Source organism: Heloderma suspectum, chromosome 10 (genome assembly GCF_057233095.1).
Source record: "Heloderma suspectum isolate Gila_16-S chromosome 10, 16-S_ref, whole genome shotgun sequence".
Classification (NCBI taxonomy): domain Eukaryota; kingdom Metazoa; phylum Chordata; class Lepidosauria; order Squamata; family Helodermatidae; genus Heloderma; species Heloderma suspectum.
Genome location: NC_139467.1, coordinates 27,857,640 through 27,875,195, shown reverse-complemented (window position 1 = coordinate 27,875,195; position 17,556 = coordinate 27,857,640). Strand labels below are relative to the sequence as shown.

Sequence of the window (17,556 nt, the reverse complement as noted above, 5' to 3'; positions counted from 1 at the left end):
TGAGCACAGGGATTTGTTTGAGAACCAGCACTGAGCTGAGCTCACAGTCCCTCCGTACAAAAATCCACTCCTAGTTACCCCACCTTTTCTTCATTTCAGCAACCTAATTTGGCGGTGGGCAGAAATCATGTTGCTGCTGCTATTGTTAAATAATTTGAAGACAGAAAGCCTTGCTGATCTACTGCAAACCACCCAGAGATCTACCACTAGATCCCAAGCTATCTTCTTCCCACCCCTGATCATGGAGTCTGCTTGTGAAGGGAAACTGCACTTCTCTGGCTTAGATGCAGAGGACGTGTGTGTGTGTGTGTGTGTGTATGTGTACAATCCTATGCATATTTAGACAGAACAAAGTCCTACAGCTCCCAGCATGCCCCAACTGCACTTCTCTGGCTTAGATGCAGAGGACGTGTGTGTGTGTGTGTGTGTGTGTGTGTGTGTATGTGTACAATCCTATGCATATTTAGACAGAACAAAGTCCTACAGCTCCCATTATGCCCCAACTGCACTTCTCTGGCTTAGATGCAGAGGACGTGTGTGTGTGTGTATGTGTACAATCCTATGCATATTTAGACAGAACAAAGTCCTACAGCTCCCAGCATGCCCCAACTGCACTTCTCTGGCTTAGATGCAGAGGACGTGTGTGTGTGTGTGTGTGTGTGTGTGTGTGTGTGTATGTGTACAATCCTATGCATATTTAGACAGAACAAAGTCCTACAGCTCCCAGCATGCCCCAACTGCACTTCTCTGGCTTAGATGCAGAGGACGTGTGTGTGTATGTGTGTGTGTGTGTGTATGTGTACAATCCTATGCATATTTAGACAGAACAAAGTCCTACAGCTCCCAGTATGCCCCAACCAGCCATACTGGCTGGGGAATATTGGGCGTTGTAGGTTTTTTTCTGTCTAAACATGTATAGGATTGCGCCCTAAGTGAGTTTGGGCTCTGCAAGCATCTTAGGGTACCAGCTGTAGAGATCTGATGCAGGAGCGATAGACTTGGTCTAACTGTTACATCATGGTTGCAGAACCTCCGGTCTGGAGGCCAAATCCAGCAAATATTCCTCTGATGGCTATGCTCCTTCCCCCGAGCACCAATCATTTTGAGCAGTTTCATGCCTCTCCTAAGGCTTAGTTACTGGAAGTACGAGCTTTAAGCTAAAGTATGCTGGTGTTTTCATCCTGTCCTTTTCCCCCTTTGGCCTCACCCACCTCTGGAATGTGGCCCCTGAGAGTTTCTTCGAAATGGAATTCAGCCCTTCGTCTGAAAGAGGTTCGACAGTGTTTACACTGTGCTTCCACTTACACTCAACCTGTATACTTGTGAACAAACACAAATACTGCAAAACACTAGTAAGGCTCCGCTGACCATCTTCCAAAGGGAAGCAAATCTGGGTAAGTGCTGCACCCCGGGACTTCTCACCACTCAGAGAACTGAGCTGCGTATACAGTTTTTTGTGTGGAAGGCTGCTGAACGGTCTATGGAGCCAAAAGCTCGCCTTTTTTGCAACTTTGGACAAAATGGAGATTCTTCACTCCGTTAAACCATCATTTTCATAGCCTCCCATTTGAGCTCTTCAGTGGAGCAAATAGGTGTATCTATTTAAAGGGAAATTAAATATTTAAAAGTTAATTGGCACTTTGTTCCATAACTAAGGTTCAAATAAACTTAAAAAGGAAGGCAGAAGGAGAACTTGCTTTGAGATAATAACACTGCTGCAGTATTAAAAGGAATTAAAATGAGAGAGGGGGGAAAAATCCCTCTCCCTGTGTGAGTTACATAATGCTCTCATCTAAATTTTATAAGGGAAATATTAAATTGCCCGTGTATTAAAAAATGCCTTGCTATAAAGCTAATAATGTTGAACTTTGCTATGTTTTGATTCAAAGCGAAGATGCTTCACTTATTGGAAGTGTAAATTATCCTTTTTATCTAACACTGATTCATTGGGAATTTATAGTCCTTTACTTTTTAAACAGATCTTTAATTAAAAGAACACACAACCCAATGGCTGGTTTGCATGATCACCACAGCCCACTGTGGCTTATTTAAACCATGGTGGCTTGCAGCTTGTGCTGGCTGCCCTTTTGAATATTCAAGCCGCAGTGGGCAGTCACCATGGCTTATCGGGTTGCTGCTCGCGAACCCAGCAAGGGTGGCTTATATGACAGTTTAACAGCCCTCATAGAACCCTAAAACAGCCTTCTCATAAGCCACCCTGAGGGGCTTTGGTGGGCTGCAGTGATGGTGAGAACTTGGTCACTGTCATCTTGCATATAAAGCAAAGAGCGAGCCATTGGCTACCAGTTGACATGTCCCGTCTCTCTTTTCTCTAGCCCCTCATGTTCAAGGCATGTTAGGGCAACAAGGGAGAAAGACCAAAGTTGTTTCAGGGTGCAGGAAACTTTTGGGTGGGTGAGAGTGATTGGAGCCAGATGAGCGAAGGATTTTGAAGTGCTTGTGAGCTATAGGTATGGTCCATTTGCCAGCTTCAGGTTTTTGAGGGTGTGAAGGTTTGAGGCCTACAGAGGCAAGGAAAAGAAAAGGTCAGGCTTAGAGGCCTGGAGTTTTTGTTGAAAGGGGGTATTCCTGAGAGGAGTAGTTTCATTTCCCCAGTTAAGTTTCAGTTTCATTTCTCCAGTTAAGTTTCATTTCTTCAGGTTTTAAATAGTACTTTTGGTTTTGAGGGAGCAGGGTATGTAAAGAGAGCGAGAGAGCCGGTAAGAGTCAGAGAGACCAGAGTATGAAGAGAGAGCAGGAAGAAGCAGCCTGGAGAAGTTGAAGTACAGCTAGGGTAAAGGAACTTGCGTTTTGCAACTTTCATTTTCTCTTAATGCCTTTTGTATCAGTCAGCTCGATTGTGTCAATACCTTTAGTTGTGATTTGCTTGCTTTAATTTACCAGTAAACTGTCATGATTAAACCCTGTGTCTAGAGTGTCAATCATCCCACGCCTACAGCCTAAACCCCACATTACTGGAAAGGGGAAGGTAAAAGAAGGTGGGACTCTTAAAGAGGCAAGGGATCCTTGCTCAGGGGGTCCAGGTCAATAGAGGAAACTTGACAGAGGGGAAGACATCCTCAATGGACCTCCCCCCTTAGTGAGTCTACTTTCTCACCATCGTCACCAGCTGCTCTTCCTCCTTACCCTCTTTCTCACCATTGCTGCCACTTGCTTGCTTGACAAGCAGAGAGCCAGTGAGCAAGTAGGCAGTGGCATCTGCTGCTGCTCCTTCTCACTACGACTGTTGTCTGGGCTAGAGTGACAGGCAGGTGAACAAGCAGGTTGCAATGGTGAAGAGGAGGAGTAAGTCCAAGGGACTATTGTCAATGGGCCTTTGCTGGATTGCGGGCCCTATGGCTGACATTTGTGAATTCCTCCCAAAAGAGAACATGCGTCACTAAAATAGAAGACAAAAGAGAACACCCATTTGCAAAAAATGTGCAAGTGCTAATTTATATGTACACATGCAGGTTTAGACATCATTATTATGATATAAATAGAAATACAGTACATCTCACCCTAGTGTGGAAGAGTGTGACCAGGTGACCCGTGTTCCTTGCTGAGTCTGTTGTTCAGCTGCTGTTGATGGGCAACTTCAAGGCCCAGCTCTTCCTCCTGTTAGTTCTTTATCTCAATATGGGATTTGGACCGGGCAGCCCTTCAAACAGAGGGCACCTTCAAAATAGGGGACAGTCCTCTGACAGCCCTTTAAATAGAAGACTGTTCCCTGTAAAGGTGGACACATAGCCACCTTAGGGCCCTAGAACACATGGCTACCCTAGGGGCTGAGCACAACAGGAGAATATGCTAAGGGGCCTTCAACCCTGGTTCCTCTGCTTTAATGTCCAGCAACAGGAGCTGATCTCTCCCCAGAACTGGTGTGTATTGTTGCCCATAAACTGATGCAACTCTGCCACCAAATGGCTCCTGTATGGCACTGGTGGTGGTGGTAAGAACTGTTGTCTGCTGCTTTATTTAACACCCTAGGGTCTGTTTGTGGCCTGTTGTTGTTCTTGGTATTATTTAACATTTCTATACCTCCCAATAGCCAAAGCTTTCCTGGTGGTTTACAAAAGATTAAAACGTTAAAAATACAATATAAAAGATTAATTAAACATGGTTTGGACAGCATCATGCTTAATTTATTTTTGCAATAAGTGGCTCCCCTCCCTACAACTGCCTTTGCCCCAGCTGGCAAATACAGACTGTCTCTTTAGACAGAAGACACGAGCCATTGTTTGCAGTGCAGAATCAGGCATACTGATGCCCAAAATGCTTGCCCGTGTCAATCATGATCATGTCCAGCCATCAAAACAAACTAAAACATCCAGAGATTTAACATATTTCAACAAGCTCATAACGGAGAACCCCCATGAGAGCTATCAAGGATGCAATGTCTAGACATTTGGAGGTGGAAAAAATCCATTTTGGATGAAAGCCTAGGTTGCTGCAGGCCTGACTCACCAGACAAAGCCTATGGATGCAAATTGCCTTTTGGTAAATAGGTTACAGACCACACACGTTGCACTTTGGAATTCTCTATTCGATTGATTTCAGAGTGGTGCGCAGCTGATGTTGGAAGAATGTGCGGATCGGGAAAGCAAATGATCAGCTCAACACAAAACCGCACAAAACATCAAGAAAAACAACTTGGGGTATTTTCAGATATTTTTAATGGCAACCATCACAGTTTTTATGTGCCACATGTAGGGATGTCAGCGAAATCTGCAACAGATTCAAATGATTTTGGATTTCTCTGAATCCAACCTGAAGATTCTACAGTAGACTGGCTTTTTCCAAGCCACATTGATTCCGTGGACTTGTGGACCATTTTTTTCACTTTTGAGGAAGATTTGTGCTTATATCCGCATTAGCGCATTTGCCAGGTGCGCATTAGCACTAATGTGAATTAGCACAAGTACAATTAAATTCTAGTAAAAAAAAAAATCTGATTCCATCAATGAGCAGATGATGGAATGAAAGAGACCTGACAGTCTGGGAAACACAGATGGAATGGATTTAACGAAATCCATACATCCCTAGCCATACAGGAGCAATCTTATCTCCTCCACGTTTAGGGCAGCATGTCAGAAAACAGGGTGGACATGAGATAAATCAGGATCTACTTGTGTAAGAGATGTCCATCTCCTGGAAATCTGGCCCCTTTTTTGGCTCATCGGATTTCCATGGCACCCCTGACTTGGCTTGCATTTTTGAGTCAAGATGCGGGTTTTTCCCAAAATCCTGGAACTTTTTCTTTTTAAAAAATGTGTGTAAATAGAAATCTGCACAAATTGCAGCTGCAATTTGTGTAGTTTATGGAAATTGTAGCCAAACTTTGTGCAAAGATACGGCCGAAATTTGGGCAGATTATGCAAATTGCCGGCACAATTTGCACAAATTTGTATTTTCGCAAATCATTTTTTTAAGGTAAATCTGCAAACTGGCTCGACGTAATGCAGATCGAGTCATGCCAGCTCTCGAGAAACGAGCTGAAGTTGGGGGGTGGGGGAGGGGGCAAGCTGATGAAAGCTCAACGAGCTCCATCCCCTGGATGGATTCCCCTACTTGTAGATTGCTGGATGATTTGCAGTAGATTGGCAAAGATGTGTGACTCTCAGTTATTTAGCAATAGCATCAACAAAGCCCCCCACCCCTCCTCAAATAAGGAGGTTAGAATCTCTGATCAGTAGTAACTCAGATGTCGATTTGAATATGCAGGTTATTCCAATGTGTGTCTCATAGGGTGCAGTAAACCATTGGCTCTGCCTGTTGCCCAATTTTTTTTGCATCTGGCTTCACCCACACACAACTAGTCTGCCCGTAGCTCAGGTTCGTGTACTTTGGGGTTCAAGTAAAAAACACACGCAAAGTAGATGCTGCAAGCCGTTAGTCCACCCACACGTGCTATAGGGGGTCATTTTGTTGGTATAGTAGAAGCGAATGAGGAGCGTCTGTAGAGGAGATTGCTTCAGGAATGCCAGGAAGTGAAGAAAACAGGGAGTCTCTTACTATGGGGGAAGCTTTTGGAATTCTATACTAACCCAGACCAAGTCCCAAGACCCTACAAGCACCAAACTCAAGATTTGCAGATGGAATATTTATTTGAAATGTTTATATGCCACCCTTCATTATCAAATCACAGGGCGGTGTACGAAATGCATTAAAGCAACAATTAAAATAAAATACAAAGATGAAGCAAATTTTAAAAATCTATTAAGCTAGGGACTAGCAAATGCCTGGGGGTTCTGATAAGTTTTCAATAGGCACCTATACTCCATCAAGGAATTCCAAAGGTGGGGTGCCATCACAGAAAAGGCCCTCCCCTAGTTGCATGAGGAACATATCTGTAGAGGAGATGGAAGTACATGTTGTGTGTTGAAAGAAAAATCTGCCTAAGACCAGATGCAAGGCCTTGGTGAGTGAACAATTAGGAGGTTGCACCAGTTAAGGGTCGTAGCTCTAAGTAGAAGTGGCAGCCATTTAAGACAGGTCTGGGTATCTCTGCTAGAATGGCTGGGGAGGCCATTTGCTTTAAACTAGGAATGGGCAAATTGTGGCCCTCCAGATGTTTTGGCCTACAACTTCCACCATCCCTCAGCATTGGCTATGCTGGCTAGGGCTGATGGGTGTTGTAGGCCAAAGTATATAGATCAGGGGTCCATGGTGCCCACGAGGACCCATGAAACTCTCCCCTCACTCTCCCCTCTATAAAGAACATTATCCAGGAAGGTAATATCAGTCTGGAATATAGGAATCTGCCTTATATTGAATCAAACCATTGGTTCATCTAGCCCAGTTTTGTTGACACTGACTGGCAGAATTCTTTGCTAGCCTTACCTGGAGAAGCTGGGGATTGAACCTGGGACCTTTTGCATGCAAAGCATGTGCTCTACCACTGGGCTTCAGCCCCTCCCTGTCCCAATGTTTGCTTTTTGGGGTGCCTTGTCAAATATTTGTTAGCATGAGATGCTAGAATTGTTATTTTGCAGGGACTCAGTTCCCACTCCAGGGAGAAAGCGGTCCAGATGCATCTTCTCTCTAAAACACATGCATATAAATGAGTGCACATGAACACTAAAGTGCCATGCAGTGTACAGCCTGCCATTTCAAACACTGCTGCTATTGAGGTATACTTTGAAGTGTTGATAATGTAGGGTGACAGCATTGTTCTAGTACATCTTCAAAGAATTCATACCAACTTGGCCCTTAAACTTCTATAGTGTCTTTTAAGCTTTCATGTTTTATATTGTTTTATGTTGTACTTTTGTGATTTTAATTTTTGTGAACTGCCCAGAAAGCTTCAGCTATGGGACGGTATAGAAATAAATAAATAAATAAATAAATAAATCAGCAGAGGACAGGCTCTTGGGGAATAAATTAATACATCACACAAAAGTCAGCCTTTTGTCACGTATATTCAGTGTAGTGATCTTTCTTATAGCACTCTCCTATTCTCACACGTTGAAATGTTGGAAGGGTATTATGGATGCAAAGTAGAACCACAATGCTGCTTCGCAAGGTCAGGCGCCAGGGTTTTGAGAGGAGGGGCTCAACAAGAGGCCCATCGAGCCATCCCCTTGCCTATCCAAGCAGGCCAAATCCTTGGATACAAATACATCCAAGTCTTCTAGTCTTCTAGGCAGGCCAAATACAGCTGCCTGCCTAGAAGACAGTAAGTGAACAGGGGCTGCTCCAGCTCACTGCTACTGCTGCTCATCTGGTTGAGCAGGTCATGGACAAGTGAGTGGTTGAGGGGAGCAGCCGCCATTGAGAGTGTTTTGTGGCGAGTTCTTTGGAGTGCTGGGTTTCAGCAGCAACCTGAAGATATTGACGTCAGCTCTACCGCACCTACCAAGGAGTACAAGAAAGGTAGACAGGGCCAGCGTTAAGGGTAGGCATGGCTGGACATCTGCCAAGGCCCACACCTCTGCAGGGCCCCACTGACAAGAACCCCCTGGAGTTGCCCATCCTCTCACCATTGCAACCTGCATGTTCACCTGCCTTTTGTTCTGGCTCAAACAGTGGTGGTGAGAAGGAGAAACAGTAGATGCTGCTGCCTATGTGCTCACTGGCTCTTTGCCTGTCAAGCAAGTGGTAGCAATGCTGAGAAAGAGGATAAGAAGCAATAGCAGTGAGAAGACAGACTCATAGAGGGAGGGGGCCCACTGAGGGTGTCCTGCCCAAGCACCATCAAAAACTTGGAAATAGCATGGAGGGTGGATAATACTGGGGCAAAACAGCAATGACCATGTTCAAAATGAGGCCTGGAAAGAGAAAGTCCAGAGAAGCTCACGGAGCAAGCCCAGTCAAAACAGGCATTTTGAAATAACATATTTTATTCATATCTTCCAAGCAAAGCACAGGTTCCAAAATAGCAAACTTTTCAAGGCTTTAAAAAAAATGGTAGGAAAATAGCAAAATAATTTCAAACATTAAAAATCAAAGTTCTGCCAAGAGCGTCTCTGCTTTGCACGCATCCCTAATTCAAGTAATAGGTCATTTCAAAAATAAACTCGATCATCACATGATGGAATGTCAAAAACTTTAAAGCTTTCTCTGCTCTAAATCCCTTACCAGGGCATGGAAGCAGCATGCAGGAAGTCTCGCAGCCAAACTCACTTATCCCCTGGGCTGATTTTTTCCCCTTTGCTTGTAACGATTTGGCTATCGCTGTCACTGAGCGCTTCTGCGCAGCTCCTAATATGATTCATTACCCAGAGCTGAAATCTACTACTGTCAGATTACGAGGACAATAGTTTGTGATGGCATGGAAAATTTTAACCAAGATTCCCCGCTGAGAGGAAAAGGGGGTGGGGTAGGGAGAGGAAGAATCCAAACATGGCGTTTTAAAAGAAAGCTAGGAAAGCAGAACACAGTGCATAAATCGCAGGAATATTCAGAAATGAAACATCCTCTCCTTGCTTTGCTGGCTCATGAAGAACAGTCCTTAAACCATGTGGCTTATGGAGTGACAGATGCCATGGCTAATGCAGAGAGAGTAATAAAAATGGATGTTCTTTAAGACAAATATTCGGTCTGACTGACATCAACATCTTTGAATCAATGCTTTTAAAAAGGGATATTTTTGGTACCTCCTCCTTCCTACCTCAAATGAGCTTTAAAAGCAAAGGTCTCAGACATGCAGTCTAAACCATGCCCTTCCAGAGCATTTCCTTATAGACATTTAAATAAGTCATTTCAGAAATTGCATAAGATTAATACCAGTAAAATGACAGGAACCAAATATCGATTGATATGGTTGCAAAAAAAAGGGGGGGTACCCTGACTGATCTGTGGACAAAGTCACCTGTTTCTTTCTGCTCTGTATGGCCATTGAGCTACCTAAAAGATAATGGGGCAGGTTTTTCTCAGTGTTTTGACTCTTGGGATAAGTTACTTACACTAAAGTAAAAACGAGCTGGCAGGAATGCCCCAAAAGAGCTATAGCAAAGATTTGGGTTAATTCAATTCTATACAGATACGGAAGGTGTAAGATGTAAATAATAGATTGAAAGACTAACTTTGCAAAACTATGGTCAACAGCAGAGTAGAATGCATTATAGAAATACCCTTTTGGTCCTCTTGCTTGGCTTTCCTTATCTTCTGCTGCTCCCCATCCTGCTTTGCAATTTGCTCTTTGTGGCAGGGTCCAGGTTCTCTCCTATTCCACCTGCATGAGAGGCTCCAACAGTGACACAGTGCTCCTCCTGTCTGGATAAATTTTACACCTAGATTCTGTCTGCTTCATTCGTCACTCTTTAAATGTATTTATGCCTTTACATTCTGTCATCTTCGTTTTCTGTATAGCAGTCTTCCCCAACCTGAAGCCTTCCCGCTTCCATCCTCCCTACCCAGTGTGGCCAGTGGCCATGCTGTCTGGAACATGGAAAGCTGCCTTATGCTGAGTGAGACCATTGGTCCATCTTGCCCAGTATTGTTGACACTGACTAGCAGCGGCTCTCCAAGGTTTCAGGCAGGGATTTTTCTAGCCCTACCTGGAGATGTCTGGGATTGAACTCAGGACTTTCTGCATGCAGAACATATGATCTACTACAGAGCCACAGCTCCTGGGAATGATGGGAGTTGTAGTCCAACACATCCAGAGAGCACCAAGTCAGGGGAAGGCTGTTCTATATAGTAGTTTTGTATTGTTGCTGTTCAGTCGTTAAGTCGTGTCCGACTCTTCGTGACCCCATGGACTATAGCACGCCAGGCCTTCCTGTCCTCCACTCTCTCCCAGAGTATGCTCAAGTTCATATTCATTGCATCGGTGATGCTATCTAGCCATCTCATCCTCTGCCATCCCCTTCTCCTTTTGCCTTCAATCTTATTGGTATACAAAACTAGCGTATACTCGTTTGGGGATGTACCGGCTAGAAAGAACACTTGGACTACAACCTGGATTTGGTTTTTCTGGCCATGAGGCTGCACTGATGTGACTTCATAGCATGTCCGCACAAGGAAGACAGGATGTGCCCCTGAACCTGAGGTCCCCTTTTGGTGGATACATTTGGCACTTGACTCCTGAGCCCTACAGCCCTATAAGCACTGACCGATTACTTTTAAAAAGCAACAACGCTCCCTCATATTTATGTCAAGATGTTGAAATATAATTATTAGCATGTGGGAAGGATCTCACTAAAGGGCTATTTCAATGTCTGACTGGGCAGCAGTCAGACATGGATGTAGTTGAAATGCAAGGATATCAAGAGCTGCCTTCCTTCTGCATTACAACTAGGAATGGACAAATCTGTTTATCTTTAATGTTCGCATTTTTTCATTTCTGCATCAGTTTCCAAATGTTTTTCTTAAAACTTGTGCATGAAAATTCATATGCATTCTCCCCCTAATGTATGCAATTTTTTCCAAGCAATCTTCCCTAATATATGCCTTTTTGTACACAATTTTCACAAATGTACACATTTTTTGATTGAAGAAATACATTGCAAAATTTGGAGAAATGTGAATACTGAAGGATAACTGCATTCCTGTTTGTGTATTAATTCGGCAAGTGCAAATAAGGTGAGTTCATATTAAAATGTGAACCAAACAAATTTCTCCCTCATCTCTAATTACAACATAGGAGTGCTCAGTCAGATCACGCTGGGAGCACCTTGGCAGTATTTACTTTTTTCTTAGTAAGAGATACTTTCATGCTACATTTTTAAATGCATGAGCAACCCGTGGGAGTATTCCTGTGTTCCTCTAGGTTCTTGAACTGACTCTCAGGGCAGCTCCACACATTACAATTTCTAAACATCTGCATGAATGTTCATATGTATCGTTGCACATTTCGGTTTCTAAACTGTAATGTGTGAAGCTGTTCCGAGTCAGTTCAAGAACCTAGAGAGAAACCCAAGAAGCCTGCTTCCACATCTTCTGCTCATACCATTCTGCTTTGCAATGAATAGAAACAGTCACTTATTTTAGTTCATGAATGTGCTACTTTCACTTGTACTTTGCATATATGTGACTTTTATTGTTAAACATTTTGCCTTACAAAAGATGCCCGCTGTTTCTTCTCATCTTCCAGTTGTATATGCAGAAAAACTAAGATGAATATGCCCTTTGGCAATTGTTCTCTTATCACATTAGAAATGTATTTTTAAAATGCTTCTCTTACCAAGCACCATAAAGCCATAGGGAAATTCTATTTTACTGCTTTAGTCTATGTGACATCCCATCTTCTGTTGACTCTCAGGTATTAATTGAGTCTCTATCACCCACCTTCAGTGATGGCTCTTCTATGCAGAAGGCTTAAACTCTTTCGCTTCTTATACAAAAATAGAAAGCTATGAAACATATTGCCTCTGCAGATTTATTCAATACTGTGCAGACTCAGCAGCCTGAATTGTGATTATTTACAAGTTTTATGTCACCTTGATTTTAGGAAAATTACAGCGACTCTTAAAAGGTTGGGTGATCAAAAGTAGGGAGATGGATGTGAAGGGGAATATGACTGGAAGCCCAATACCATTCTTCACAGTAATGTCTCATATTTGCTTAAAAGCTAAGTTAACAGATAGTTCTTTAACAAGGACACACCACCACCGACCAGCAGAAAAAAGGTGTGTCATTTCTCAGCTCACATTCTTCTTCTCAGTAATGAAGGACATGAACAACAGAACAGCATCTTTGTTATGCCATCCACAAGCACCTTTCACTCACTTGAATTTAAACACTTATCAACTCTACCAATGGCTTTACATTAAATAAATAGATTTGGTTTTATTTGGTCTGGATGCGATACTGTACATTGTCTGCCACCTACCAGGAGAGTGTACTAATGGTCACTTTGATGTGCATGCAAGAGAAAGTGGCATTATGAGTCAGAGTTGTCAGCTCCTCCACCTCTGAAAGAAAGAACGTGGGAGTGTGTCTGCCTCTTAAGTTATACTGTATTTTTTCTTGGGATGGGGTGAGGGAGGTATAGGAATGTCTGTCTACATTCTAAGATTGTAGTACAGTCCGAGGTACTACATACAAGACAGCAAGAGAGATACAGACCTCTTGGACATTACTGGCTGGAGGCATAAGGGCAACATCTTCATGGACAAACCAATGTTATTTTCAGAATCTTTCTTCTGTACTGAAAATCTCTGTCAGATTGCTCTGTTTTCCTATTCTTTTGGCACCTTACATTTCCCCCCTTATTTTTCCATCCAGCCAAACTGCCATCTATGTTCAGCAAAAGCTCCCACAGAACAATCTCCTGCATAGCAAAGTAGGCAGATTTCATTCCAAAGACTGAGAAGCTCTCCTCGGGTGCACTCCACAGTACAAATGTAAGGGTTGCACACTCAAGGTATCACATACTACTACATTTACTTCACTGTAATAAGGCTTTGGAAGTTCCCATGTGATAAGTGGTGGATGCAGGACAGCAGTGCTTACTGGCTTGTACACTTAGCTCTTTTCTAGCGATCCAGGCTAGATAACTGTGTATAAACCAGCAGTGCGTTCAAGACAAAATATCTCAGTGGAACCACTAGATTCTTTCCAAGTATTTTTGCCAGAAAAAAATATAATGACAGAGCTGGATGTGCTCCCCATATCCCTAATTCCACCTTCCACTGGAGTGCAGGAATATGGAAGCATCTTTTCTTTTCTTTTTTTAAACACAGGCTCATAGTTCCATTACTCCACCCAAATGACTGGCTTACCTTCTATTGGAAGGTAAGCCAGTCATTTAAGCCATCTCCAGTAGCCTTTATTAAATCTATTTTAATTTAATCTCTCAAACTCTGCAGTTACACAGCTTGAAATGCAGGTATAATAACCTGAAAATCAACATATATGGAGATGGACTTCATTCTTGCCACTGCCCTCAGCCCATCAAATGCTGCTAGATAAAAACATCAATTGCCAATATTTGGGTAGCTGAAAGAGAAGAAAACAAGTTTTAAAACTAGCCTTGGAACAAAGATGTTTGATGAGGAATTCAACTGTGCTGCTTTGAAGAATCTCTTTCTTCCCTTGTTTTCTTAAACCCCACCTCCGAAATTTTGCACACATAGAAGCCATCAAGCATGCCAGTGATAGCTTGGATTCTCTTTTAGGCACTATCAACAGGTAAGTCAGTTTGCTTGAGTTTGGCTTCCCACCAATAGCAATACCTGGGATTCCTCTTATAACTGGAGGCGTCATCAAGATCTTCACAAAAGATCAATACAACCATACCCAAATTCAATTAGAAAATAATCATCATCATCTCTTCCTAGAAGGGAAGCCACCACATCCATCCCAAGTGGCATAAGGGATTGTACTTCTTCAGGATCCTTTCAGCAGGTTCAGACTGAAATGCAATTAGGACACTGCCTTTTCAAGGTCCAGCCTATTCAGTATTTCGTAACAGAGGTGCTGGGCTGTCTGCTGCTGAGCTGTTCTTCGGAGGTCTTTCCCAGCTCTGACTTCTTGGACCAGCCTGGTCCTGGAGAAGCTCTCTCAGTCTTCTTCTGCGGTCTTGAACATGAGGATAGCATTGTATATTTTCAGTGCAGGCCCCAGCTTGATACTGAGGATTTTAACGATGTCTGACTGGTTCAAGAGAAGGAAGGCTTCGCCATCGATCTGCTGGCAGACAGAAACAGAAAAATCGAGTCAGCGGGATGGCTGGGACAACCCAGTTTCTGGGCGCTCAAAACTGACACAGGGAGGCAGTCTTCCCCAACCTGGTGCCCTCTAGACGTGTTGGAGTGCAACTCCCAGCATGCTCCAGTCAGCCATGCTGGGTGGTGGGTGCTGAGAGTTGTAATCCAACACATTTGGAAGGCACCATGTTGGAGATGGCTGCAGTAAGGGAAGGACACTGAAACTAACCATTAATAGTCCAGTGAGTTACATTGTCAGTGGTACAGCCCTTTCCCACACAACATCCTTCAGTATGCCTCAGTCTTTTGCTGGTGGGCCCTTTCTCTAACAGAGGACAGGGTTACAGATTCCAAAGGCCCAAAGGAAACTTCTATTTTAAAAAGCTATTTGTAATGGTGGGGAGGCTGTCAGGGAGGACGCTGAGCCCATAGAATCCCAGAGTAGTTCTGATTCTGAGGTGGAGCAGCCGCTCCTGGGAGAGGAGCCCGCTCATCCTTCCCAGGGTCAACAGCTGGCTGAGATTCCTCCCACTGGCATTCCTGACATAGATAGCAGTCCTGGGAGTGAGAGAGCGCAGGAAGAGGGCTTGCTGGACGCGCGACACAGGGAGCAGCGCCAAATGGAGGGCGCGGAAAGGAGGCGTAGTGCCCAGTTGGCGCGCAAGCAACGGTTGCGCCCAGAGGATCCAAGAGAAAAGGGGAGGGACTCTCCCTAGCCCATAAGTTCAGGGGTCTGCCAGTGATTCTCCTTCAAACGGGGACCAACTGTTCCAACTGAGGGCATAGGTACTCTGCTGCTCATAGCTAGTCACTAATAGTAGAGTTGTTAAGTTGTAAAAAAGGAATAAAGCTTTGAAAAGAATCCCTTTGTCTGTGTCTGGCCTTGGCTACTGGATTAGATTGAAAGAGGCCGCCAAGGAGCCCTTGACAGAAGTCATAGCTCAGTAGCAGATCACGTTCCTTCAGTGCAGAAGGTCCCAGGTTCAATCCCTGGAATCATCAGCTAAAAGCATCTCTGCCAGAGATCCTGAAGAGCTGCCATTAGTCACAGTAGACAATGCTGGGCTAGACAGACCAATGGTCCAACCCAATAGAAGGCAGCTTCATACATTCATCGGTTTGTGTCCTGTAAGAACAGAACTGAAGTCTAAGGAGCCTTTGCACTTTACAATTCAGCCGAGAATCAATGCTTCTTAATACAAGAAAAGCATATGCTGAAACAGTCTGAAGGCTTGCTGTGCTAATTTTAAGGCAGTTATAAAGGGGCTTGTCCCTTAACTCTCTTCAGTGGCTATCAGAGATGCTTCACTGTGCACACGACTTGGCTGTGTTCTGTGAGGTGACAGCTGGGAGTGTCCATTATTACTCTTTTGGGGGGGTGCTAATGAGTCAGCTAGGGCCACTGAACAAGGGGAAGTCCCAAACAGTAAAACGCTTGCCTTTTCTGACAGTCGAAGCTTGGACTGAGGAGGATTGGTGGGAAGCTGAACAAATGTTCTGTGGGCATCTAAAAAACTAAGATAGAGCAGAGTTTCTCTCTAGCACAATTAGCACAAAGCCCGCAGGACTGGAACTGAGGGAGAGGATTGCCTCCCAGTAGAAGGGAGAAAGTCTTCTAATTTGCATGCCCCTGCCTACTGGAGCAAGCGGGAAGAGTAACCCACAGCAGTATACATTCCTCCATTGATGAACCCAAAATTTGTTCCATTAGTATATGTGCTGCCAAAGTGAGTGTATCAGCTCTACATTTGTGACACTGATTGGCACTTTCCTATGGTTAGTTGATAAGAAAGTTATCTATGAGACACATTGACCTGGTTCGCATGTAATGGTAGCAAATCATTAATTAACCCAACCCACAACCATGGTTTAATTAACCCATGATTTGCCAGAGTTGTGTGCCACCACCATTTTGGTTGTTGCGTGACATGCAAACCCAGACAATATGGGTTAATTATGAGTTAAACAACCCACAGCTAACCTACATTTAGTTCTTAGGTTAACTGTGGGATGCCTAACCCACAATTTAACCCAGTATCTGGGTTCCCATGTCACGAAATAACCTCTGACCAGGCCAGTCAAAAGCTGCATATTCAAAATGGTGGCAGTGTGCGCTGTGCAAATGACCTGGCAAATTGTGAGTTAACTGACACACGCTTTACCGCCATTACATGTGAACAGGCCCATTGTGATCGGTAGAAGGGTGCACAGTTGGTAAAGTCTCTAACCTGGTACAGACATAATGGCAAGCCACCGTGGGTGAATTTCCCTTCAGGGCTTGCCATTTTGCATTTTAAAATTCAAGCCAGGACAGAGGCGTGCTGCAACTTGTTGTAACTTGCATGTGAACCCAGTGACGGAGGGTTGTTCAGGTGGTTAACAAGCCATCTAGAACCTATGGCCTGTTTTATGGTTGTGGGTGGCTTGTTAACCACCCTAACAAGCCTCCCTTGCTAGGTTCATATGTAACCACAAGCTGTGGTGAACCTGCACTGTGGCCTCAATTTTCAAAATGGCATCTGGCGGCACGATGAGAAACCCTGCAGGGAAATTCACCCACAATGGCTTCTTGTTACACGCAAACTGGCTCTCTGTAGAAATAGCTGCTGCTTTCCTTGCATTTGCCCTTCTTGTAATGTTAATTTTAAAATTAAAATTACAAAATTAACATAAAATTAACATAGATGTATATTATGGAATATTCCATTGTAAGGGCATTAGAGTAAAATCCTTTGGAAGCAAAGTTTTGCCAATGTAGTTCAGGAGCTATTGAGAAGCTTGCTGATTTATGGACTGTTTTGTTCCTATGGAATTCCTAGAGAGGAATTGCTGGGTCCTTTTCTGGCCAGAATGGTAGTGTGACCATTGCTGTATAAGTTTACATATTTGAAACATAACTTTCAAAGTGGCTTAGGGCACAATCCTATGCATGTGTAGATAGAGAAAAGGCCTACAACTCACAGCATGCCCCAGCCAGCCATGCTGGCTGGGGCATGCTGGGAGTTGTAGGCCTTTTCTCTGTCTAAATTTGCATAGGATTGTACCCTTAAGGTTTGTTATTTCAGCGGCTAAACTCAAAAGGACTTAGTGGACAGAAATGTAGCAAGCAGGCTGTAGGACTCAGAGTCAGAATATCAAATTCCTGCTGTTTTTCACCCACACACACATAACTTTGTTTTTCATGTGCCATTGTTAAATTATGGACATTTTACATGTTTATCTTATACTGTGAAGGCTTACTGCTTACAAGAAACTACTGACTGGCTTGTAATATTGCTACTGTGCTGTTGAGCTGCTGCTGAGTAAGCATAGAATAGTGACTAGGGTCTTCCACTAGTGTAAGCCCCAGCGCAGTGGCAGCTATCTTGCTTAGACCACAGGAGCAAGCTGTTTGTCTCTCACAGAAGCTACAACTCTGACATCAGTTTTCACAACTTGTAGCAACGCTCTTCTTAAATGC

The 17,556-nt window shown here is 43.7% G+C and overlaps 1 protein-coding gene across 12 annotated transcripts in view; it reads right to left on the bottom strand.

Moving 5' to 3' along the window:
- Positions 1–8,328: 8,328 nt before the first annotated feature.
- Positions 8,329–17,556, bottom strand: part of LOC146337997 (lethal(3)malignant brain tumor-like protein 4) — an 85,705-nt gene continuing 76,477 nt past the window's right edge. For 6 of the 12 annotated variants that reach the window (XM_084815622.1, XM_084815611.1, XM_084815619.1 and 3 more), the window contains one exon: positions 8,329–14,079. In XM_084815622.1, the coding sequence (XP_084671748.1) occupies positions 13,951–14,079 (129 nt within the window). In that variant the 3' untranslated portion in view covers positions 8,329–13,950. The remainder of the gene's footprint in view (positions 14,080–17,556) is intronic. The other 6 variants (XM_084815618.1, XM_084815614.1, XM_084815620.1 and 3 more) reach the window with 2 other exon arrangements.